Source organism: Serinus canaria, chromosome 8 (assembly GCF_022539315.1).
Source record: "Serinus canaria isolate serCan28SL12 chromosome 8, serCan2020, whole genome shotgun sequence".
NCBI lineage: Eukaryota > Metazoa > Chordata > Aves > Passeriformes > Fringillidae > Serinus > Serinus canaria.
The window spans coordinates 22088297-22114199 of record NC_066322.1 but is presented as its reverse complement, the minus strand read 5'-3'; the positions used below and the strand labels follow the sequence as shown (position 1 = coordinate 22114199).

At 39.2% G+C, this 25903-nt stretch overlaps 1 protein-coding gene across 2 annotated transcripts; it reads right to left on the bottom strand.

The window, feature by feature from the left end:
* Positions 1 to 254: 254 nt before the first annotated feature.
* Positions 255 to 17510, bottom strand: ZBTB41 (zinc finger and BTB domain containing 41). Of its 2 annotated transcripts, none has more exons than XM_030226573.2 (11): positions 17369 to 17510; positions 15511 to 16714; positions 14175 to 14382; positions 13400 to 13469; positions 10882 to 11029; positions 10066 to 10195; positions 9366 to 9461; positions 8746 to 8852; positions 7213 to 7318; positions 6098 to 6186; positions 255 to 5355 (listed from the first exon to the last, which is right to left on the bottom strand). In XM_030226573.2, the coding sequence occupies exons 2-11, from the start codon at positions 16631 to 16633 to the stop codon at positions 4712 to 4714; spliced, it is 2721 nt and encodes a 906-aa protein (XP_030082433.2). In that variant the 5' UTR covers positions 16634 to 16714; positions 17369 to 17510; the 3' UTR covers positions 255 to 4711. The 2 variants fall into 2 exon arrangements, with proteins under 2 accessions (XP_030082433.2, XP_050833358.1); XM_050977401.1 differs by having other exon boundaries at positions 15511 to 16745; positions 17369 to 17476.
* Positions 17511 to 25903: the final 8393 nt, after the last annotated feature.

Below are 25903 nucleotides of genomic sequence, written 5' to 3'. Positions count from 1 at the left end.
CGCCCGAAACCAACCCACAGCCAGGCCCAACCCACGCGGGCTTGTAAATAGATTTAATTTACAACATCCTTTAAAGTCAAAAGTGGAATGAGACACACGCAATACTGATGACAACATCGGCCTCATCTGTTTCTCTTTCATGAACGCCGAAAGACACCCAGAATACTGTGATTTCAGGCTGCTGGAAAACAAAAGGGGGCAGAAATCAAAGCTAAGCGTGAGCACCCCTGCAAGAAATCCTGTGAAGCACACAATGTTAAGACAAAAGAACTTTACTTTTCCATAGCAAACAAAATTACACATAGGACTGAGTACTTCCACATTTACAGTACACTTCCTAACTTTTCCTTACAGCAAAGGAATGCCCCTAAAAAGACAGCTTTAAAGACTTCCATCTAAAATACCAACCTCTACAGATCACATTTAAAACACATTATCTCAATATATTAGTGACAAAATATTGAGCTCTTTTCACCCTATTCTTTCATATAAAAGGACCAACATTTAACATGACCAAAACGGTTATGGGGGATTCAAAAAATTATGTCATTTTTATCTTTAATCCATCAAAACCTTTTAAATGAAAACATTTCTAATGAACCATGAAAAAAAGATCCTTTTGGCCTTAAGCAAGGTGACCACCCTGCATTACATTCTGCCAGTGACATTCTTGGATGCACATGAAGAAATAACCAAATTGTTGTGAGACTGTGCTGTAGAGCAGGATCCCCCAGGACAAGTCACAAGGACCTACAGATAAATGCACTCTGCTTCCCTTTAGCCTCAGGCATATGGGGAACACACAGACTGCATCGGGTATGCCCATGTGTTCCACACAGAGAAAATTTCACATTTTTTTATTGTTATCAGGGAAAGAAAAACCCTATTCATCTACAACAGACTTCATTCATAATGCTACATTCATGAACTCCTACAGAGAAGTTATTTTAAATTTTAAAATGTGAGGGTCATTTATTCCTTAGCAGTCCATAGCACGTTTCCTGTTCGATCAAGCACATTGCAGGGCGACTCCTTGGAAGCATTCTTCAGTTCTGGAGGCTCTTCCACATTTGTTAGAGGGAAATAAGCTCAGCTCTTTGATGATACCAAATACATCTTCTGTCATTGTGGTCTGGCATGACCCATCTTTAGGAACAATTACTGGAATTATAATCCAAACTACAGTAGCACTGTATTTTTAAGGAAACCACCGCCTTACAGAAAACTATCTTCACCATTACAATGACTGATGTTCAGCATGAAAGAACCCAGGAGGGATACACCTCTCTAAGAAATTCCAATACAAATAAATAAACTGAACATAAGACCCACTGAAAGAATTAAAGGCAGTAAGCCAGTCTACAGCCAGAAATTTGTATAGCAAAAAATCCCAGAATTTAATGTTTGAACAGAACAAGCGCACAAAGTTCTCAGAATCACATAGCACTCTGGAGTACCAGCACAGATTCCACTTTTCTTCCCAAAGGTCAACCATGTGGAAAAGATCAACTTTTGCAATGTGCCACCAAACACTCTTTACAGATCTTTTTAAGAGACACCTGCTTCTTCCTTCTTTGGCAATAAACACTCAACTGATCTATGGACTGTCTGATAAAACATTTATTGTAAATGCCCCCTCCACATGAACAGCACCCACACTCTCTGATGAGCACACACTGAAATGGGGGGAGCAGACACAGAGGAGTTCCAGCCCATGAGCTGGGAGGTGCAGACCCTCTGCCCTTCAACCCCAGTCCTCCTACCAGGGACTACCTTCCATCAAGCAGAAACCAGATACTTTCACCTACCAAATGAAGTGCCAGCCCATGAACATTTACTTTGCTCATATATGAATTTTAAGTAGATGTAAAGCCATATGAATTCATAGCTCATGATATTAAATAAAAATAAAAACTATGTATCTAGCACATAAGCTTTCCTATTGTCTTTCACTGTCAACTGGCAATGATCCAGCCTGACCAGCAGGTACAAACATTACTAGTAGGGTTATCTGCAAACAAAAGGACACCAAAGAACTAGCAGGTAATTTTTTCCAGGAATGACTAGTAATTCTGGTCACCCAAACAGCAAAGAGCATGCTCGTTTTTCTCAAAATCTAGTCCTTTTATAGTCCATTTCTTGTTGGGCATGCACAAACATGGAGCCCTTTGAAAGTTTTGACCTTAATGTTTTCTGAATAACAACTCAACTAGAGAAAAAAAGCCATTCTTTAGAAGAGATATAAAAGGCACAATCATGAAATAATTTTTAAAAGGACATTATCAAGTAAATATGCTCCAAATTCCATTTCAGTGTTTTCCTAGAGTGCCTTCCAAACAGACTGGACTTTAAAAGAAACAATTATTCACCAACCACTCTGAAGCTACTGTTTTGTCAAAAGCCCACAATACTTATTTCTACTGTTGGACAGAAAAGACAAGAAATAACAAGGAATTAGGCTTTTAGTCTGAGCACTGCACTGACACCACTGATGTTGGGTTACTTTCAACAGTACTATTACAAATGCAGTAGAAATCATGTTTCATGTGCACATGAATAGTATATATGATACACACATGTAGACTTGAAAAGTACACATGAACCAGCCATTTTCAAGCCATGGAGTGTGAAGGTGACAGAAACAGTTTTATTTTGAAAGGAGATGAAAGGTGGAGTTAGAAAGCAGAAAGGGTAGTACTTGATAGTGTCCTTTCAGAAGGTGGCATTCAATGGCCTTGTTATTGCTGTGTATTTGCTAGTCTTCAGCTTCTTCCCAGATCTATTTACAGCATGTCAGTCTGAACATTCCCAGAGCACAGCTCTAAATTTTACTTTAGAGATACAAACATAGAACAGTTAAACATATGTAGTCCTGTTTTAGAAACTGAACTTTTAAAGTTTAGGACTTCTATTGTGCTTCTTTGGCTAAGTCCTATTTAAATATTGGTAACATTTACAATTCTATAACTCTGCCACTATTTAACAGCTAACAGAAATCTTTGGTGTGTTTAGGTTAAGAATCCATTAGGGTACAAGCTTCAAAATATGAACATTCAGGCAGTTCTGGCCCCTCTCCTGCAAACTGCTCAATACTGAAGCAGATGATTAATAGAATCTAACACCAAAGTATCTGAATAAAATTGCAAATGATCTGTGCCACTTGAGAGTTTGTAGAACTGTGATAAGAGAACCACCTTATCACCACAACTCCCTTGTGCTCAGCTCATTGAATAAATTTAACAGTTACAACAACACACATAAATCCAGTTTCCCATTTTAAAGATTCTTTGAGACAATAATTTAAGAATAGAGAAAACCGGAGGAAAATTTCAATCTGAATTCTCATCTTAGTAAGATGGGAATCTTAAAATGCAATTCTTGTGAGAAATTATGAAGATTATTCACAAAGTTACTTCAGATACTTTCTTTGGCATCATATTCACCTAACAAACACAGAATAATTATTTTTAAAGTACACTTAAAAGAGAAAGTTTGATGAGGTTAAACTATACTAGATTTCATGGTGACACCAGACTTGTAGTTCCAAATGGGTTTTTTTGAAAAAAACCCCTTATGTCTAGTAAAGAAAGAGCTAAAAATAATTAGACATAAAATACTCTCAAGAGTATAACTTTGGTTTATAAACACAGTACAAGAAAGTGAGAAACAAAACAATTTAATCAGCAACTCCCAAGAGATTTAGCATTACTAATTTTCTTTTTTTTTTAAATAGAAATTAAATCCTGTTCTGGAACAGTCTTTAAATTTCTTCTCTATCCCAAATAACCTGAAAATGGGCACATTAATGTGGGACCCTGATAATGTTTATGCTTTAGTAAGGGTCAACCATGCCTACCCTTTGTGACTGTTCATGTTTTAAAATGACCTTGCAAATACTGCCATTTCTTCCAAAGTTAGAGTGCGGGGTACACTTTAGGAGACAAAAAAGATTGAAAAAGCAAGAAAAAATGCATCTTAAAATTATATAGAACTAAGTGCAGAAAATTGACAACACCATTGTCTAGCTCTTCCCACATTATTCAATATTAGAGATCAAAGAAGAACTAAGAGGCCAAGTTTAGGCAGCCTAATTGTACTCAGGGGGATCACTGAACACCTTGCTTAGTGTCTTCATGAAGTATCATAAATCATTTTTCAGAAGAACCTAGTGCCTGTGTTCACTGGCTAGGCTCCACAGTCCAGCCACCTTTAAAACCCTCCAAAAATGCCTCAGGTTCAAGAAAATTATATATTAATTTCTGTGTGAAACATAATTCAAAGTTTGTGTTTCAGAGCCCTGCCTGCCCTTAGAAACTTTTATGAATTTAAAATACTCCTTATTCTTTTAGAATGCTTTCTATTCCACTTGAAACATTAACTCAAAGTGAGATGCAGCAAGGCAAACAATTTTTATAAATTAATAGCCAGATATGTAATTACATTTTCAGCCACTATCCTTAAAAGATATTTCAGAGCATTATTTTTAAAAGACCATCTATAAGATTTTTAAAAACTCTTAAAATCACAAGAAACACTCTTCCTTATGCATCAAATTGTGCCTATATGTTCAAATATTATGTAAACAAATTGTTTTCCCAAAACTATGCAGGAGACTTAATGAGTCCAAATAAAATATAAAATATAAATCTCAGTTGCCATTTCAGCCTCCTGGGGGCCCATGGCATAAATTCGGTGGAATGTTACGGTCTGATCACGAATGTTCGTTGTTTGAAATATTCTGTACAGTGGGAGTTGGATCCAGCCCCAGTAAAGTTCCAAGATAGGACTGGTCTCTAGGATCCAGCATCTGCTCAGGCCTTACAGGATGAACAATGTTTGCAGGCTGTGGAGTCAGGGTGTATTTCTCCAGGAAGGAGAGCTCCGAGGCTCGCTGATAATCCGCCTGCTCGGGCTGCAAGGGCAGGATGCCGTGGGACTGAGCACTGTGCTGCACCAGCTCTGCCTGGGGGTCTGCCATGGGAACAGGGACCAGAGTCACAGGCACACACACTTCTGGGGATACATTCTGCAGCAAAGTTTTGGCTTCTGATTGATATGCTTTGGACTGTTCCACATACTGTTTAGCCTCAGTTTGGTAAACTTTGTCATCAGAGGTGTACTGCACTGGTAAGGAGACCAGCTTTTCCTCTGGAGAAGATGCCAATGCCTCTTCTGCAGCCTTAGACCCATGAACGTGATCAATATGATACTTCAGCTTGTCCTTCCGTTTAAATGTTGCATTGCAGTGCTGGCAGTTAAAGGGTCGAGCATCTGAGTGAATAACCATGTGTTTTGTTAATGTCTTCTTAATTCTGAAAGACTGATTACAGATCTGACATTTGTAGGGCTTCTCACCTGTAAAGACAGAGAAGTAACCATTAGTTATTCTGAGTAACATCAAGTAACACATAAATATGGAAATACCTTCCATGGATTATTGCATCAAGACCTACAATGAAACAATTTTACTGAAGACAAGCTGTAAGTTCAGCATTGATTTCAGAATCAAGAGAGTCATCACGAATTTGTTTAGAAGTTATATTGGCATACTCTTCTCCTTACATACAATTCTCTCAGTACTCTGGCCATATGTTGGAATACAAAATAAATTTAAAAGAACAGTCTTTTAACTGTTTTGATACTGGGATTAAATTAGCTCTACATTTCAAAAGACAACGATTTTCTTAAACACAAGGCAGGAAAAACAAAGTCAAAGAGAAAGGAGCGAACTCCCTTTCTGAAGGGAGTTCACTCCTTGTTTAGATTAGCACTTGAAACACAGTAATCTCTGGAGCACAGAAACATTTAGAAGGTGTGGGTAAATCTGGCAAGAACACACATACCAGAGAACTAAAGGAGGAGGTGCAAGAAGTGCCCCACAAACCTGAGCTGAGATTGTCAGTATTCCAGCTAAACAATCATGCAACAGCATTGAGGAATTGCCAGTATATGAGAATGAATAAAATCTTGCTGCTTTCTCCTACTTTCTTCCTGAATGCTCAACAACCATAATGAATAAAATCATTGAATCAATACTGACACATAAAAATACACTCCTACATGTTTTGTGGTTATTTGGGGTTTATTTTCTTTTTACCTGAATGTGTCCTAAAATGCATTTCCAAACTGGATTTCCCTTTAAAAACTTTCTTACAGACTTCACACTGGTGAAACGTTGCTTTATATCTTTAAAGAAAAAAAGACATTTCATGTTATTTTTTTTTTTTTGTAACTAACTAACAGTAAAGTTATGTTCCCAGTCCTTTCTGAAATCTTTAACTGCAAAATAGCTAAATACCAAACTTTCCAAAGTTCCTCCATTATGTTCCTATTTCCTGGCATCTACATGCCAATAAGGTCAATTAAGATTCTTTTCGATATTCAACTTTATTCTCTGTTGGGATGGCACTTGCGTATTTAAAGAACAAAACCCATTAAAACTTCTTTTTTAACACTAAAAATCCCCTTAAGTAGCATTTTTTTTGCCCAACATCCCCAAGAAGCTTTTACTTTGATAGAATCAGGCCATAAATTAGGTTCTAGGAATGGCAGAATTTCTAGGTAGGCTGCTGCCTACAAAGGGAAAAAACCAGAATACGCAATGTACTGTACCTTTAAGTCAGGCATGCCTTTAATGGTTTCTACACAACACTAATGAGTACTAACAGCTAAAACACATCATTTGACAAACAACCAGAGCTGCTTGTTTCAAATCTCTGAGAGGTTTATTTTTAGAGCTCTAGGGTTTTAAAACCCTCTTGCATTTTCAAGGTAGAGACACAACTTGGGTTTCAAAATTTTTACCTCCTTTTAGAACCACTAATCTGCTGCCAGCTTCTAAAATACCTGAAATGTGAGATATTCTCCCCGTGCTTACATGATGACTAATAATTTGGTTTTAACTAGTTTGCAATGAGAATATTACAGCAAACCATCAATTAAGAACAACACCAAGACAGATAATTGACAAATTAAAATCTGAACCTTTTTAATGTTTTTATTTACTTAATTTTGCTAAAAATGAAATACCTAGCTTAAACTGTGGAAGCAATTTTCTGACATCCCCTTCAAAGTGTAATAACATCTCTATGAAGCCTGAGGTACAGGCATGACAAACACACAGATAAGCAGAATTCTCTCACACATTCAAGTCCTAACAAAATCAGTTATAGTACAGAAGCATTTATGCAGTTCTAAAAACACCACACTTACTTCTGCCAAACTTTTTCTCCTAGATGAACACTTTTATAATGAACAGTGAGGTGATCTCGACGGCCAAAACATTTTCCACATTCCTCACACTGATGTGCTTTTTCACCTACAAGGGCAAAATTCAATACATTTTGGTTAAATCTTTTTGGAACTTTTTAGATGTCTATGACCTATAATCATGTTCCCAAAGTTCAGCCAATCCAGCTGCTCCACACCCCACCTGGAGAAGGATTCTCTCTCATTAAAGAAGAAAATTTAGGAAGCATGGTCGTTCTATCAGAGTAATGATGCTATCACTTCTATATAGGACTAATCCCTATGATTCCTACTGAGAACTTTGTACTCCAAGTCAAGAGACACTTCCTCAAACACTCATTGCATGGGAGTAAAGTGAATGACTGGGAATGTACTCTCTTCATTATGACCTGAAACAGGGTACCTTCAATAATTCAGCTGATTTAAAGAGAAGCTTTTAAAAATATACCAATTATTTTCAGCTACTCATTTGTATAATTTAAAATTACACCTCAGTATTTGTCATTTTAATCATCCTGATGGACATAGTTACCTTTTTTCTTTTATGCTGCTGTTTTAGAATATCATGATGCTTTTCAGTCATCTTGAGATCTTCCACAAAGTGGCAGAATTTTTCTTCTCATGTAAATAGGGGTGTGGACAGTCAAAGAATGTAACTTTCTAGAGGGGGAAAAGCAAATAGAGGAGAAAAGAGGATTTTTTGTGGTTTGGTTTTTTTTTTGTTTTTTGGATTTTTGTACTTGGATTTCTTTATTTCATAGCAGACATTATGATTTCAAACACCAGGAAAGAAGCTGTCTTTCACATAAAGACTCAGGAAGTTTAGACTCTGATCACTTTCATACTTCCATGCTGGCCACGCTGCCTAGAAAGTATTTTGCCTCCAAGAAGGTCATGTTTCCTCTGGATCCTGTTGTGAAAAAGTCACTGGTGAATCTTTGCTCTTCCTATGCATTTGATAACCTGCTCTCAGAGCAACAGATTTTTTTTCTTCCTCCTGATCATCCCATCTGTTCATAGGGCTGATTCTCTCAGCCTTCCTTCCCTCTCTCCCACAAGAGAGACTTCAGGAACACCTCTCTAATGTTCTTTACATTGAAGTGATCAGTGTACAAACTTTGACAGACTCTGACAGCTTCTTCTGTGTTGTGGCAATAATGTTTCACACAATTGCTATTAAAAAAAGAAATCTGGAATCATTAAAAAATCCTCCTTTTTCACTTTTGCTTTTTGTATTTATGATTTTTAAAGCAATTCACTGTTACATGTTTTTGACTGTCCCTCAGCTTTCTATGGTATCATGGAGGAAACATTTGGCTTTTACACCTCTTAAACATGTAAGACTAACTCTGCTTTAGCAGACCTTAAAAAGAGTGGCAGGAACTTTTATCAAGCCTAAAACATTGCATACACTGAAAAAAACCCCATAATTAACTTTTTATTTGGTTTTATTTCAAAAGAGTAATTTTGAAGCCAATTTCCCAAGAAAATACCTACCTGAATGTATTTTTTTGTGTTTCGTCAGATGGTCATGCCGAATAAACGTTTTCCCACATTCTTCACATTCATATCTCTTGTCATCATGATGCACTCTTAGATGAAGTCTGCATATTGAGTCATAAACATGACCATAAAATGCAATTTTGTTAACATAATCTGTACTGCTAATTCAATGCAAAATAGCAGAAAATGGAGTCTTTAATGCTTCACATAAGTATTGGGAAATAACTTGCAGCTGAACTGCACCTGAATTGTTCTTAGAAAGTAAGGCAGAACTGAGCAGAGCTCTCTTGAGTGAAATTAATTTAGTGGGATATTTTAGTCCTCTGCTTATTATCTCTTCAAACAACAAAGAGACAAAAATTTTCCATGTGAAAAAACTCAACTTTGAGAAAAGATTTGTAGTTTTTTTTGTGTTTAAACCACTAATGCATTACAAACAAAATGAATTCTCACAGATTAGCAATATAGGTTTTAAATGGAAAGATGTTTAGAACATTTACTAATGCTCTCAGAGGTGGAGTACATCAAACACAGAATTATGTCAATAACATGAATGCATACATATCACCAAGTAAGTAAAACAGCTTAGCAGCTTGTTTAATAAAAATCTATACCTGTAAGAGCTTCCATGACGAAAACTCTGCCCACAAATACTGCAAAGATGAGGCTTCTCTCCACTGTGAATTCTCAGATGTTCTTTCAAAGTTGTTCTGTTTAACAAAGCCAGTAAAATTTAATTTTAAGCAGTGTCCCTTAATGAAACAGTGAAAATGTACTATCATTTTCTGAATTTCTTATACTGTGATGGATCACAATACATCTGAATGGCTGTATAAACTCAGATATACACACCAACACATGCATTCAAAGACAGTCTGGCAACCTATTTACTGAACCAACTGGGTCTAGAAACAGTATCAGGAAAGAAATAAAAAGAAATAAAACACTCTCCCAACATAAATTTGGAAAGCATACATTAAAGAAAATATCTTTTAAAAAAATTTGCAAGATGTTTTTGCATAGCAGAGAAAGTTAAGTTTCTTAACAGGAAGAAACTTAAGTGAAGCAAATGAGAGGTAAGACTTTCTTAATATATTTGCACTTCATAATTAATTACCTACAGCTGTCACCCTTAATTTTAGAGGTGATCAGAAAACCCCATGGTACCCTTGGCTCTCTCAGTACCTTTTAACATACTAACACTCTGAAATGGTCTCGTTTATGTTAAAAACTCCAAGCATACTCAACAGCAACCCAACTATGCTAAATATTGCAGTGTTCTGCTCAAGTTCAAGTAGTCAGCCAAGTCCTTACCGTTCCCTGACAGATTTCCCACAGATGAAACATGTCCATTTCCTTTTTCCCCCATGAGTACATTCTATGTGGCGTTTCAGATTCCCTGTGTCATTAAACTGGCGACCACAAATATCACAAGGAAAAGGCCCTACAGGGAGACAGACACACAGAGCAGGATTGACTGTCAGCTAAAATAAACAGACTGGTTACTTTTGAAAACCATCATCAATTTACAAAGCAAAAGTTTTGTCTAACAAATTATTCCTTTTTAGTACAGTCTGCATACTTCAGTTAGATTTTGTGAGCTTTCTGCTAAGTCACTTCTAAGATCTGTCATTTTGGCAAATTTCCTGACAGAAAAGCAAAAATTTAGAATTCATAGTCAAAAGCAATTAAGCCCACTTGGATCACCTGAAATAAAAAATTCTTATCACCCATCTAGTTCCTACCTGGTAGAAATAAACAGCAGTATAAAAAAAGTCTGCAGAATATTTCAGGAGGAAAGGAAAAGGTCTTTTAAAAACTCCAGGAAGATTCTGACTCCCTAGCTGAGAATCAATTTTGTGCAAAAAACTTTCAAATCAAACTAACCTTAATTCTTCTTCCTTCCCAAAATTCTGACTTTTTTGGCTACAACAGAATGCCTCAAAAAGATAGCTGAACACAAACGTAAAAACCCAACCAACAAAAACCCTTTCAAAACTCTTGCCCCAAAGTGGAAGAGAGAATTGTAAAAGGAGGTGGGATGGAAACCAGACTGACCAGGACATAAAATGGTGGGGGAATGTTTTACTTTAAATCTAGTGTTTACATGTCAGAAGGAGGTTTCTATACCGAGATGGAATTTTTCTTGATGTTTCAGTCTTGCAAAGCGGGATTTAAAATGCTCTTCACAGTAGGTACATTTGAAGGGTTTATCCTGAGAGTGAAGGATCATATGCTCTTCTAAGTGAGGTCTTCGAGTGAAAGATTTCTTACAAATCTGAAATGATACCACACTTTGTCAAAGATACATCCATTCTAACCAGATTCTTCTCCTATTCTTAAACTCACAGCAGTTTATTTCATCTGCTCTCTGCACCAATGTAAGACTGAACATGTATTCTTCAAAAACCTCTATGTCAGTATGGAAAGCCTTGCAGTCAACATCAAAACCAGCCTGTGCTCTACAGAAACCATAGTGGACTGTAATGTGTAGATTAGGATTGCAGATCCATGGCAGCCTAAATCAACCACTGGCAACTCCTGCATGCATTACGTGTTCCTCCCCAGTCCTTCTTTCTACTGACTCCAGCACTTCCCAGACTCCCTTCCTAGGGTGTTTCAACACAGTAACTCAGCCAGAAATAACCCAGTGGAAAAAAGCAAATAGCTTTGGCTTGGTTTTGGATGCTGAAAGAGTTTAGTTGGACTGTGGTAAAAGTTGTTGTAGTATAAGCTACTGTAGAACCAAAGTCGTACCTGTTCCTTTATTTCCTCTGGGAAATGACAGCAGGTATTAAAGAGAAAATGCCAATACCAACCAGGAAATGTAACTAAAAATACATTTTAGAACTACAGGACCATCACAAGCCTACCATTATGTGTGCTTTTTAGTACTGCTTTCGGATTAACCAAAACCAAAATGTTCAAGAATTATTAGCAGTGACTTAAATAAGCACACAGTACAATTACAGAATGGAATGCACAGTTCAAATTCAGGCATTTAAACCAGGTATTATAGTTCATCATCAGGGTCCTATGCTCCAACACACAGAGTGCTCACATATTTCCCTGTGAGACTCCTGCTGTTGTTTATGACAGCTCAGCTGAGCACTACAACTCCCACACTTTAACTCCTGCAATCAGCTTCATAGAGCACACATGAATAAGGAAATCAAAACCAGCAGCTCTATTTGTGTAAAAATTCATTAATGTTAAATATAGGTGTAAGAAAATTCATATTTATATAAAGTGTAAGAGCCCTCTTGCTCTTCCATAGTATTGTTTGTGTAAATGTGCTCATATTCCTCAAGGATTAAAATATGGTCAGCAAATCCTGTTGTTCACAGACAGATTACAGCATAAACCTTAGTGAATCCTGCAGCTTACATCTGTGGCACCCTTGCTCTCAGAACACACCACACGAACAAACAAAGTCACAGCACAGTACCCAAGGGTCCTGTTCAATGTCCAACTGCTGTAAAAGTTGGAATTCTGCCTGCTTTTAATTCAAGTCCATTTTCAATGCACATGAGCTGTACAGGAGCAGCAGCTCACTTCTTTAAAAATTTCTACTTATAAATTTCAATTGAAAAAATAAATCCTCAAACCATGAAGGGCAATTTATCAAATCACTCATCTGGTAACACACTTTCCCCCCAATGAATGTCAACAATGTTGCACAATTGATTCTCACCATTAAAATGTTTCTTATCTAGCAACAAACAGAAGCTGTAACACGTTCACCCAGCACAGCTTCACCTGGAAGATAACACCCTTTGATGAACCAGGTAATAACCTTGAACCACCTTCCCACCAGCTGCACAATAAACAATACAAATTCCTACAGCTGATATCTCCCAGCTTCCTACTGTATGTTTACAAGTGAAAGTCCCCAACTTAAACAAGGTTTGTAATTATGTTACAGCCCCTACTATTACAGACATACTGCAGCATACAGCAGCCTGCACAAACAAAACAGCTGCCCTAAAAAACAAAAAGGAAACCAATTCCCTTAAAACAAACCAGCAACAACAAAACCCCACATCTGAAACCTTAAAACATTATTTGGCAGCATACACAAAGAGAATGGAAATTCTACAAATTCCTTTTTAGAGCAGATGTAGTTTCACACATACACCTCCCACAGGAAAATCAAGTGAAGTATTCTGTGATTTTACAACTAGAGATAAATTTAGCACAAATTCACAATTCTGTTGACAGGCATATGCAGCTAAATGAGAAAGTGTTTCATATGAAACATGTATCTTCCTCACAACTGAGAGATCCTTCCTGTAACAGTACGCTTTATGGTCACTGTTTGTTATGTGTAATTAACAGGAGAGCAAATACTGGTTTTAAGGCACTCATAACACTCAAGTCTAATAATCTGTAAACTGATGGATTTGAAAAAATCCTGCCTCTGTTTTGGAATTCCAATTGGGATTATTTATCTGACCAGAGGTTGTACCTATAGAGTACACACAAAGTTCAGTCCTTAAATCAGCAGACAGGGGAAATGTATCATTTAGAGGAAAACCGTCCCCTAGAAACCTTTCTGAGATTTCACAGAAACACATACCACATTTTCATTAAAGTTCACAGAAGGTAAACTCTGTATGGGAAAAAAAAGTACTGAAGTATTACTTACATCACATTTCCAACCTTCACTCTTTGTCTTCTTGATAGAAAGAAATTCTTGTACATTCTCGGGATGAAACCTAGGAGAAAGATAGAAGCTGAAAGTAGTCAGAACTCTCCAAGATCCAAATACTAAATATCTATTTCTAAGCTTTATATGTCATGGAAGTTGAGCACCACACTGGCAGAACAGAATATTGATGCTGAAACAATTCTAATGACACAAGTAACTGGAAAGCAGTGTTGACTATGGACTCATGTAGAACCTAACATAACATTTGATAAGACAGAAGGCAGTTTTAACCTAGGGATATTTACAAAGGAAAAAAGAAAAAAGGCAGTATGTAAATAATAATATCTTATAATTAGACCTGCCATAAATTATTTATCTAAAAGAATCTGCACAGAAATGGTTTAGAAATCTATTATCGTCAACAGCAAAGCACTGACATCTAAAACTAAAGAAGGTCTTTTACTCTGCCTTCAAATTAAAAGCAGTCAGGTAATTTTTAAGTCTGATGTGTTCTGACTGTGCTAGCTCATCTGAAAGATTCTCAAATTTGTAATAAAAACTTTTGGCAGAACCCCCACAGAAGCACCACTGCTATTTCTTACTGCAGGTTAAGTGATACTGCTAATCCCCATGCCCTCTGAAAAGGCAGTTATTTGAAGAAAGAGTTATAAAAATGATGCAGAATATGCTGTATTTACACACATGCTTATCTTCACTTTTAAAATTAAAAAATGCTTCTCCAGAAATGCCAGACCCACTATGTCATACTTGCCTCTTCACGTGCTTCGCTAAGGTCTTCTTGCTTGCATGAAGCTTATTGCAGTAGGGACATTTGTGCTCCTTCTTATGGAAGTCAGTGTCACTGGAGTGTTTCTTTCTGTGCACTGTCAGGTTGGACTTGGTGGAGTAGCGCTGGTGACAAATATCACATTCAAAAGGCTTCTCACCTGTGTGGACACGGGTGTGGCTCTCGTATTTACCTGGACAACAAAGTCAAATCTGTTAGCATGACCTGTAACAAGTATCATGCAGTCAAGCTCTAAGTACCCTCCACATCCATCCAAAGATTCCTACTGGCTTACACCACTGAAAACTGCCCAGTGCTCACCTATGTGTTAGATCCAAGGTCTCCCCAAACACTTCCATCTTCCTACAAGTTTGTGCAAGGGTTACAAGTCACTCTTGTCCAGCCCTACAGCATAATCTGACCTTAAACACTGCAAATTACAGTCCTAATCTTTCACTACACTGATCATGAGTACCTTTCCAGAACAGGGAACGGCCTCACAACAAACTGGTAATCTTAAGGTACTTTCAAATAGCAGAACACTGAATGAAAGACACAAACCCTTGCACCTTATCTGTATTTGGGACCCAACATACTACCAGAAACAAAAATGCTACCCTCTCATTTCTTTCACACGGCTTGTATTCCCTCTTCTGTTTGCCAATGCTTTTTCTGAGGACAAAATTCTGTCCTGTGGATAAATCTAACTCGAGTCAATAGCAACCCCTCTGCTTTGTACTAGATTTTACTTTTTTCTCTGCAGAACATACACACATAGTGCTGTATAGTATTGTAAATTTATGAGCTTCTGCAGCTCATAAATTTAACATGTAAGTCAATTGTCCATTGTAATACAAGCTTATAAAGAAATACTTTATGTATCACTTTTTTTAATGCATGCTTGTCATGGATTTTTTGAGCACAGAACTAGAATTCTAAGTTATGAAAGTGCAAAGAGAAAAGGGCTTCCAACGCGTGCAGAGCCAAAATGTATCATTCCAACCCTAAATACTCACAGGCCATTTATTTCTGCACAGTAGCTGTGCTTTTACACCTTGCTAACAACCAGAATCCAGAGCAGTGGAAGAAAAATAAATGTAGTATTTGCAGATTTTTAAAATAATGTGCTCAGATAATTTATTTAAACTATTTAGCACCACAGACATAACAACTTAGTACACTTCAAGAAAACAGCAGGACACTGGATCAGTGAGATGATCCAGAAATTCTTATATTCACTCTCCAGGACAGAGGAAAAACTTGGTTTATTTCCCACACAAACAGCACCACCATGAACGAGATGAACCTCACTCGCTCTTACCTATTCGATCAAACTTTTTGTCACACTTGGGACACTGCAGCAGCTTTTTGCTACTGCTTTGAACGATGACTGGAGCTAAGCCTTCAGGAATATTCCCCATTGAGTCAACTGCCTCAGAACCCTCTTCAGCATCATTCTGTTCCTTTTCACTTTGTTCTTCAGATTCCGAATCTTCACCTGACATTTCCTCTTCCTGCCCATCTTCATCCACATTGCACTCACTTTCACTGTCTTCAAATTCACTTCTCTCAGATGTCTCCTTGTCAGAACTGACTTTTTCCAAGTTGCTGTCAGAGGCATCGCCACTTTCGTTGTCACTGATACCGAACTTAGCTGGACATTTCCGGCTTCTTGTGGAGCGTCTAGTGGAAAAGCTGGCCTTCTCAACCATTTTTAACCCATGCTTTTGTTCCAGGGAAAGGGGGCGGTGGGCTTTAGCCAAATGATTCTCTAAGGACTTCTTGTAACAGAAACTTCGACCACAAAAAGTGCACTGATGACTATTTAATAGTTTACCTGTCAGTTCACTGAGTGTTTCTACTGGGGTAGGTGCATCAGTTACCACATCAGTCTGTACATTAGAAACACTTTCGTTATTTAGTAACTTCACTGCATCTATGATATCTAAAAATTTTGCTGCTTCCAGCACTAATGGAATTTCATTTTTATACACAAAAAACTCAGAAGTGTAAAGAAACTCAAGCAAATGTTGAAAGACAGAATGAGTTACATGATCTAACGTGACAACATCGGTGCTTGGATTTTTGCTCAAACAGGCATGAAAATAACTACTCCCAACAGCCACAACAACTTTGTGAGCACTAAATTCTTTTCCTTCTACAATTATGAGTAAATCACAAAATGATGGATGTTTCTGCCTATCATCATTTAAGTATTTAAGCAGATTTTTGTTATATTGCAATGAGCTTAGGAGCTTTCTTTGCTCTGGTGATGGTGAAAGTTCTTGGGAAGATTCGAGCTGATCTGCAGGAGCTATTTCTGCAGACTTGGAGACAATTTCTTGCGCACAGTCCACTACAAGAATCTGTTCTGAAGTATCTTTCTCATGGCCAAGATGAACCTTTTCATTTAGACTTGCAGCGAGCCGTCTCCTTTTCTTCATTGCAAAAGTGCAACTTCAGGATCAGGAGCTTCATAGGTGATTACCAAAGAGTTCCTGTGAAGACTAGGTTCTGCTCCGGACCTTAAGAAAACATGAATAGTAATTTCATTATCTGCCAAAAGAATTATGTTAAAAATTATTCTTTGCACTTAAACATTACTTCAACTTTTAATAACACTTTCTATATTTCCCAGTTAGTTTTATGTATTTGCCTAACTGAGGTTTTTATTTAATCACTAAAATCTCTGCTTTGCAGACCGCGGCACAACCTGCTGCGAGCCAGCGAGCAGACACTGCCTATTATTAGCTCTAAGGCGGCGGCCGGGCTGGCTTCGCTCGGCTCCCGGCCGCATTTAGCCCGTGCCCCACTCCGGGACGGGCGTGCACTGTTGCTGTTATTACTACACCGAAGCTCCTTCTCTTTCCGTTTCACCCCAACAGGGCAAAGCCGCCCCAGCTGCTCCCCAGGGGCGCCCGGCCCGGCCCTGCCGCGCCAGTCCCCGCCGAGCGGCCGCGCTGCCCCTGCCCCGGGGACGCTGCCTTCGTCCCCCGCCGAGGGCAGGGCAGGGCCGGGCCGGGCCGGGCCGGACCGGCCGGGATCAGCGGAACCGAGCGCAGGGGCACCGAGGACGCCGCGGTCCCGCGGCGCTTAAAATGGCCGCGCCCGCCCCCGTGTCCCGTCCCGTCCCGTTCCCGTTCCCCCGCGCTGCCCCGGCGCGGCCCTGTCCGTCGCACCTGCGCGGCACCGGGCGCTGCCGAGGCCGCTCGGCCGCCCAACGCCGCTGTCCCCGGTCCGGCCCCGCGCCCGCGGCTTCCGGGCCCGCCGCCCGCGTCAGCGGGGTCACGGCGGCGCTTCCGAGCGGGGCGGGGCGCGGCGGCTGCGCGGGCGGGACCGGGACAGGGCCCGGGAGAGGGCCGCGCCCGACAGGGCCCGGGGCGGGAACTTGGCCCCGAGGGTAAAAGTAGCGAGCGAGAAGCAGGAGAGCTCGCTCCAACAGCGCCAGCGACTCGGGTTGACCGAGCTGCCACCGGCTCTGCGCCATGCTACCCCTCTGAGGCTGACTCTGCTTTGAGGCAGTGCGCCTAGGGGCTTGTGAAATTCACGGGTTTCGTGCTTCCCGTAGTTCTGCTCAACACGAGTTTTAATCTGTTTTCTGCTTGAGTATTTCGAAGCACTTAACATGAAATTCCCACTTTCCGCGCTTCCCGGGCGGCAGAAGGAGCAGCCGCGGAGGTGCCCGCGGCTCAGCGTACGGCAGGCGCTGCCTGCTCTTCCTTCCAGCTCCGTCTCTCCTCTCCCCCAAGATAAACAATTGCCAGGGACAACGTGACACCGAAAATGAGCTTGTTTTCCTGACAGCTTTAAGAAGGATTAATGGAGGATTAAACTGTATTCCACGACATGCATTCTGTATTTGTGATCTGTAAATGGATACTGAACAAAGTGTGACTCGAAGATCATGCTTCTTAAAATAAAAATACTATAAAAATAATGAATCTTCTTAAAGCATTTGTTACCTCCTGAGTGTTGCTGTACTGCCTGTACTCACAGCCCTGCCGTTTCCTTGGAGTCCACACATATTTAACTTTGACTTTAGGTTTATTGATGTTTGGTTTTTTCATTTGTACACTACAATCAAATTAATTCAATAGTAAACTGTTTCAAATAATATACTAAGAAGTATCAGTTCTTTTATTCAGTTATTCTATACTGAAGCAACGGTGTCAATAAAAATAGAGCAATCGAGATTACTATGGTTTTCTTGCACTGAAAACAAAAATCTACTTACCTCTCAGCCATCTGCTCTTTCAGGATGTTCCTTGTGCATGGCCACCTTTTATTTCTGCAGAATAGTTAAACGGTACATAAATAAGTTTCTCTGTTTGGTAACTTCCTCAGTTTTGATTTTGCATGGAAAAACAAAGTCCTAGAGCAAGGCACTTTAGATTTTAGGCTGAGCCTTACATTTCACTCTAATCTGAATAGCAAGCACATAAAAACATCATTAGTGGGTAATTGGCTTCTTGGGTCTTACTGTTTCCATAGCAAATCCCTCATTTGGAAAGTACAAAACTGAGTGCTTCATCAGTTTTCATGAGTGAAATACATAAGGAAAATGCAGCCTTGATGAGAACTATTTTGCCAGCAAGCAGAACCAAGCTAGGGAAGTGCTCCCTGGGACAGGGATAGTTTCTCCCGTGTTGTTGGGGGGCTTGGGGAAGGGTTTGGGTTTTATTCCCTAGCTAACCCTAGTTTTATTCCCTAGGGTTTTATTCCCTGATTTTTTTTCTTTATTTGCTTCTGCTATTATTTACTCTGTTTTGAGTACAATATGGTTTCTTGGCAGTCTGCAAAGCATCTACTGCTTATTGCCAAACTGTACAAGTTCAGCAGGCATTTTGACTTAGCACAAGCCTAGGTAACACTTCTCTTGCTGTTTTATGATACATGAAGGATTTATTTCAAAGAAAAATCGTACAGTGCTAAGTGATCCATTACCATGCCTAGCATTACCGCAGTAATTATGCTCTGGAAACAAAACGACCTTGAAATCTCAGGTCATTATGGTTCTTTCAGCATTTAGTCTTCTGCAGTTGGTACAAAGTACAAGTGGTACAGACAAAATTTAACTATATTAATCCTTTTTGTTCCAATGCTTATTCATGCTACATTTTCTTGCCAGTTAATAGACTATCCCACATAGGTTAAAAAGCTTTTACTTTCATTAAAGACAGCATCAATTAACTAATAAGCACTTGCTCACCTGCTGTGCAGAATTTGCAAATGCAGCTTCTTTGATTTGTCCAGGAAAACAGTATATTTATCAAATAAATAGTTTTGAATTGTTGGAAATTAGGAAGTGCCTTTGTGCAAGATTTGGTTTTGAAGGAAGTGGTTTCATCTTAAAGTTCTTGTTCTCCAGCTCAAAATCTTCCCTTCTGAGATACGGTGGAACTAGAAATGACAGATACTTGAATCAAATACTGTTTAAATAATAAGCAGATAGGGAATCAATTCTTAAGTTAAGCAGTCAGCTGCCAACTAAACAGAAATAAACTTATATAAAAATAGCATGCAAGTTTTAATACCTGGTTGGGTTATTTCAGTTTATTGCAAATATATTCCTTAAGAACTGATCACTGTAAGCACCCAGTTATAAATCTAGTAGCACATACATTCACATTCTCCTTCAAACAGCTGCCTTTACTTTGGCCACAACATTTTTGCTAAGGTAAATGTCTTTCTCTCTAGGAATTTTATTGCTAATTTGCCATGAGTTCATGGTGCATGACACTGCTGAAACATGACCAGTGCTGTCATTTTTCCTTTTTGTATCCCACATGTGTCAGTGACGGGTGGGACCTAGGGAAGAACCCACAAAGCCTACACTTCCTCTAGTCTGAGATTTTTCTGTATTTTATTGCCAATCACCACATACACACAAATGTTTTAAATTAGGCTGTGAAGTGAAAGGGTTATAAGATTGCCTAGAGACTCCAACAAGTTTTCTAGCCAACAGTGCTGAATAAAGTCCATTGCTGGAACCATTGCCAAGAAATTCTTTCACATAGACCATGAAAAGACCACCCCAGTCTCTCGATTCAGCACTCTCTGGGGCACTAATCAGCTGGAGCTGGTTGTACTATTATGGATGCTTGACATGTGAATCATGTTGATCAGGCTTCTCTCTTTGTCTCCTCTCTAAAGTGCAACAAGTGAAACGTGGAGAGAAGGAGGTCAGATCCACTCTGATTGTATCAGCCTGCCTCATTCCATCCAGGAAGTCTAGTGCAGGGAAGGGTGGACACCACCTCTGCTTGGGTTTTGTTCTCTGGAGTGTTCTGTGAGCAGACATGAGGTGAATAACCATGATCTATCTTTTTCCAGGGGATTCATACAGAGTGGAAGTTGCACAGAGCTATATGGCTAGAGACTCCAGAGAACAGATTTCCTCATGGAATGCTAATCCAGTGCAGCCCTGAGGTGAAATCAGCAGGGGCCAGGAACAAGGCACTCCCTGCTGTCCCAGTAAAGCAGAAATGCTAGGTCTGTTAATTCTGATCTCAGTACTAGACCAGCTCTACAGGTAGATTGACAGGTGCACTGCATTGCCTTCACATGAAAAATATGGCAACTGTAGAAATCCTGGCTAGAGGGAAGTTGCCCGTGTGATTTCCTGCCATCCCTGCCTGCTCCACCCCATCCACTGGTGCCTGGCAGCTCAGGGAAAAGGAGGGTGAGAGGAAAGCTGAACCAGAGAGAATAGCACTGGAGGAAATATCTGTCTGCCCTCTACTGATGCAAGTCTTAAGCAGTGCTACAAAACTGCTGTAAATTGAAGCCGTACTCCTGCCTGATGCTGTGTTAAGAAGAAACAAGGACCTAATGCTAATATTCTGTTGGTTTGGGTGACATTTTCAACAGAGCACCCTAAACCTTTTGCAATAACATGCCACTAGCATCAGAGCTATTTTCCTTTAAACAAGGCAAGAACTGGGGAGAAGTGAAATATCTTTTATTAGTTCAGCTGGAATATGTCACCACTGGAACTAAAAACAGTGCCCCAGCTCTGGGAGGGTGACTTTGAGAAGACTTCAGGTGCCCAAAATCACCTTTATTTTTCCAGCCATATCAGCTGGTTAGTAAAAGGCATTGCCTCTCTCAATAAATCTTGCTTTATTAATTGCCTTAGACCATTGCAACTGCAACAACATTATCAAATTATTGGGTTAAACTAGCATAATCAGACTTTCCTGTACAGAAATAATCTTGTTTCTCAAAAGTACATTGTGAACATGTATATAGTAAACAACATGAAGAAGTTTCTGTGTCTTACATTGCTGCATTTCCATTGCCCTGCCCAGTGAGAGACCTGTGAAGCTGCTGGGGCACCTTGAGTACTGAGGCCCTGGTACGAGACAACAAGAATTTCAGTCATGGAGGGTAGCAGGGAGCTGATGTCACTGTCACTTTTTTCAGTCAACCAGAAACCAATTATCCCTGGCTGACAGGCCAAATTAAATCATCGGGTGAAGGAGATGCCAGCTATCCTCCCCTAGACTGGGTAATTGGGGCTTTACTACACTCAGACCTGGTGCTGTTTGTTGGGCCACAGAATACACCTAAGAGCCATGCTGGTCTGTCTCTTTCTTTCCATCCCGTCCATAAGCATTCATATATTTTTAATCCCTGAGAAAAGTGTCTGTGTTTTACATTAAAAATGCTAATCTTTTCATACTTATAATATTAACAGATCCTTCTATCTATCCAAGTTTATAGAGAACATGAAGTTAAGAGTTCTTCCATGGAAGGCCTCAGGTGGCAGCTTTGTACTTATTTATATTTGAGATCCCAGGTTTTTATCTAGTATTCTTGCAAAGATATAGAAAGTTTTTAGCTTATACCTCTTTGGAACTTAAGAGTGTGTTTGACATAGTGTCAGGCTGAGTTACTGAGGGGCTGCCTAGTTCACTGCATGGATTGTTTGGAGTGGAAGAAGTGAGGCACTGAAGTGTCAAAGTCCCCTCTAGTTCAGGTTAGCACCTAGTTGTGGTCCTCCAAGGTCTTCAGGAACACATTGCTTGCAGTGACACAAGGAAGTGGTACTGAACCAGATTATTTAAATTACCAAGGTTAAAATCTGCTTACATTGCCCAGTAGAAAGCAGAATTTGGTACACAGAGTAAGATACAACTATACTGCATGCAAGAACCTGGGTGTACAATGTGCTCAGTAGTTTTTATTGAAGAGAGAAAAAATACATTTGCTATTGAAGACTTTTCAGAAATAGAGTGTAATGCATAGAAGCTTCTGAATGGGATAAAAAATTGGAAAGCTAATGGTGGTAATTCCTTGGAAGGCTAACACATGAAGCTGACAAATTACCAGCAGCTATTAAGCCATTGTGCCTTCAGAAAGTATCTGGTGTGTAATTATAAGGACAGCTAGAAGCACTCAGGCCTATCAGCTGAGTGCTTATCAAGGCTTCCCAGAGCTCTTCTCCTTCCCTTTGTGATGAACCTTGACGTGGCTGCAGTTGTCAGGGAACCCAGCTCCATCTCTCTGCTAGAGGCAGGGTGCTTCAAGGTGTAGGAGAGATGAAAATGCTGTTCTGCACCCTCCTGAATCACTAGCCATGTCATTTGTAAAAGCTATTTGTTTTGAATGATGAAGTCAGAAGTGTGTATAATCTACATCACATTTTCCCCTAAAGACATACAATTGCAGAAACTCCAGGATGTTTTAGTGTTAGATGAGCTTTTTAGTGCCATTCTTTTTTTGTCTGAATTTACATATTGCATGATGTATTGCCCATTTACTCACAGTCAGGATAAAAGGCTGTAGTTATGAAGTCTGTGTAACTCTGCCCACTGTTAGAAACAAACATTACATAATGAAAGCATTATATCTGTTTCTGGAGCAGCACTATAGTGTGAGAACTTCAGGACCCTATTTTATTTTAGGTGACATTCATTATCTGTTCTCTTAATTACATTTGAATAGTAATTACAATATTTTCCTAAGAAAGTATAATTAGATTCTGATATCAAGAGGCAGACTACAAGTACATTAATTAGGCTTTGAGACTACTAGTAAAAACCTGGAGCAAGATAAAAGAGCTTCCAGTCAAAAAAGCAAGCACACAACACAGAGAAAAATGTTTTAACAAAAAAAAAAAAAAGGAAATACAGAATGAATCCTGCATTGTTAGCAATCCAAAGCACATAAACAGCCAGCTTGTACAACAAGTTTGTACGAGAACTGGCTACAGGAAATTTATTTTTAAGGAATGATACTAACCAATGTAAAAACCCTAACATTTAAATGACAAGTGAACTAGTAAAATGTCTGTATAAATAAATGCATAGCAGATAAATAACTTGTAGTCATTCCAAAGTAAGCATAACCCTATGAAATAATCCCATAACAATCCCCTTGTAACAGTGACCTTCCAAAATGAAAAAACGAACCAAACCCACTTGCTGCTAAACCCCTTTCAGTGAATTTGCTACATTATGATTGATTGTACATCTCTCTTTTGGTGCAGTTTGTAGCTATCCCAAGAGTAATGCTATTTGGAAAGGAGCATTCATTTCCAATAAAAAGAGTGGAGGGGAGAACCAGTTTGCAAATTAATTTCCTTCTATTAGGCAAACTTCACAGAGCACTGTAGCCTTCAAAAGGCTACTTGCTTTCCTTCTGGAGCAGTTATGGCTGCTCATTCTTTTCTGTGGTTGAATTTTATGCCACCCATCCGTTTGCCAGCCTCAGCCACAACAAGCATGGATGTTTTCAGTGCTGTTGGGTTCTGGGGAAAAACAGCTGACATGAACTTGGGTGCCTTTGCATGCTAAAGATCTGATTTTGCTTTTCTTCTCAGTGGTTTTTAAATTCTGTTTCCACTAGTGGATGTTATTTGAATCAAGAAATGGAGAAGAGACTTCAAAGTAAATCTGGGAGTGAGATTGCTTTCTTCTCCTTTGAAAATATTTTTCTTTTTCTGAACTAAACCACAGATTGAAATCTTTATATTTGTTTATTACCTTGAAAATATGTGATATCAGAAGTGGCTTGGATTAGTTGAAAAGTTTGATTGGAGGAATCTTAATTTATGTTTCAAACTTTTCAAAACACCTTATTTTACTTGTTCAAAGGAAAAAAAAATAGCAAGAAGGTAATACCTTTTAAAATTACCAAAACTTCTTTTTCAGGAATTTTAAAATAAAAAATATGCTTAAAAAAACCCTCACAACTACACACACACACACACACACACACACACACACACACACACACAGAGCACACAGAAAAATAAAGTACAAACCCTCAACCTTTCTTCCTTCTGAAAGGCTTCAAAAATTTCTGGCCAGCTTCACTTCAAAGACCTGGTGGTTTAGAGAGACCAGCATCTACCTTTGAATTTCTGCTCAGTGTTGGAAAAAGGGCTCTCACATGACATACAGTACAAAACAATTGTACTTAATTTAGCTCATGACAAATGTGAGTGGATAAATTCACCTATTATTGCTAAAGAATGTGTCAAATTTGCATCAATTTGGCCAGATAGAATTTTTTTTCTTTCCTGTGTTGAATTACAAGTATAACGCCTATTTTCAGAATCACTGTGCCTTGTGGCACAAGGAGAAATATGGTCCTAAAGAAATGGCAAACTGTTGGAGAGTCACACTGAGTGAGCACAACCTGAGCAGTCTGGCAGACTTGTTATTTCCACATCTTCTAATGGAGGGAAGAGCAAATACAGAACATCCTGCATGCCCAGCCTTCAGAGAGTTCATTCCATTTCTGGAACACTTGTGATTGCCATGTCAGAAGGGAATTTGGTATCATTTTTGTGGGTTATTCCCAGCTTATTTAAAGACAGTGTTATAGAAGGACATGTTACATTAATCTACATCACCAAATTAGTACTGAAGCCTGACTTTGCTGCTGCAGGAGTCAAGGGGGGCAAGGTTAACATGGCTCATGTTTATCCATTCTTCAGTAGTCAGATGCTGCCAGAGATTGTTTCATTCACTCAATTAATCTTATTTTGGACAAGTGAGCTGTATGAGCTGTGTCTTTAGACCACAGTCCATTCAGCAGCTTGCAGGGCTACATTTCTGAAAGAGCTCATCATTTGCCATTCTTCAGGCATGCGAGTGCCCATAGGTTTAGCTGGGAACTAAAAGTCTTCCAGAAGTGCTGTGGGTGTGTGGTGCTTCTTGTCACCCTGTCACACCAGTGGAAACATCCTCAATTCTGAGTTCAATTGAAGGTAATAGGAAATCTTACCCTGCCAGCATGGGGAGCTCCTGCAACTTTATGGGTCATGCTGCTGGGGGGATTTCTTGTTTGCTACTGTGAACACATCTTTTTTAAATAACTTGCTTATAGTCAAGGCACTGATGATGAAGTTTGACACCAAATCTTGTTTCCCTGGTAATGGTAATTACATTGGAAGAGCTGGCTTAGAAATTCTTGTATTCCAGAAACTCTGATACTCTCAGATTTAAAGTCTCAGTCCCACAAAACTGTATTTGGTGAATGTTGGTGCTAAAGTCAAATCTGGGTGCTAAGACCAGAGGTCTCAGCACCTGTCCATGCACAACAAGCATATTCACCCAGGCTTTCAGTGTATTGGAAGAACTTACTATTAAAATGCCATTAAAAAAGGAGAAAAAACATGAAAAATACTTGATATACAGGAAAATGGAAAGCACTGCACGAAGCTAAACATATACAAAGATCTCAGCTTGCCTACACACAAA

What these genes read in the sequence shown, in the direction of transcription:
- ZBTB41 (XM_030226573.2), bottom strand. Translation starts at nt 16,633, where the DNA reads ATGAAGAAAAGGAGACGGCTCGCTGCAAGTCTAAATGAAAAGGTTCAT. An exon ending in GTGAAGGTTGGAAATGTGAT is followed by an intron (nt 11,030 to 13,399) that starts GTAAGTAATACT and finishes GTATCATTTCAG; the next exon opens with ATTTGTAAGAAATCTTTCAC. An exon ending in GGGAAATCTGTCAGGGAACG is followed by an intron (nt 9,462 to 10,065) that starts GTAAGGACTTGG and finishes TTTGTTAAACAG; the next exon opens with AACAACTTTGAAAGAACATC.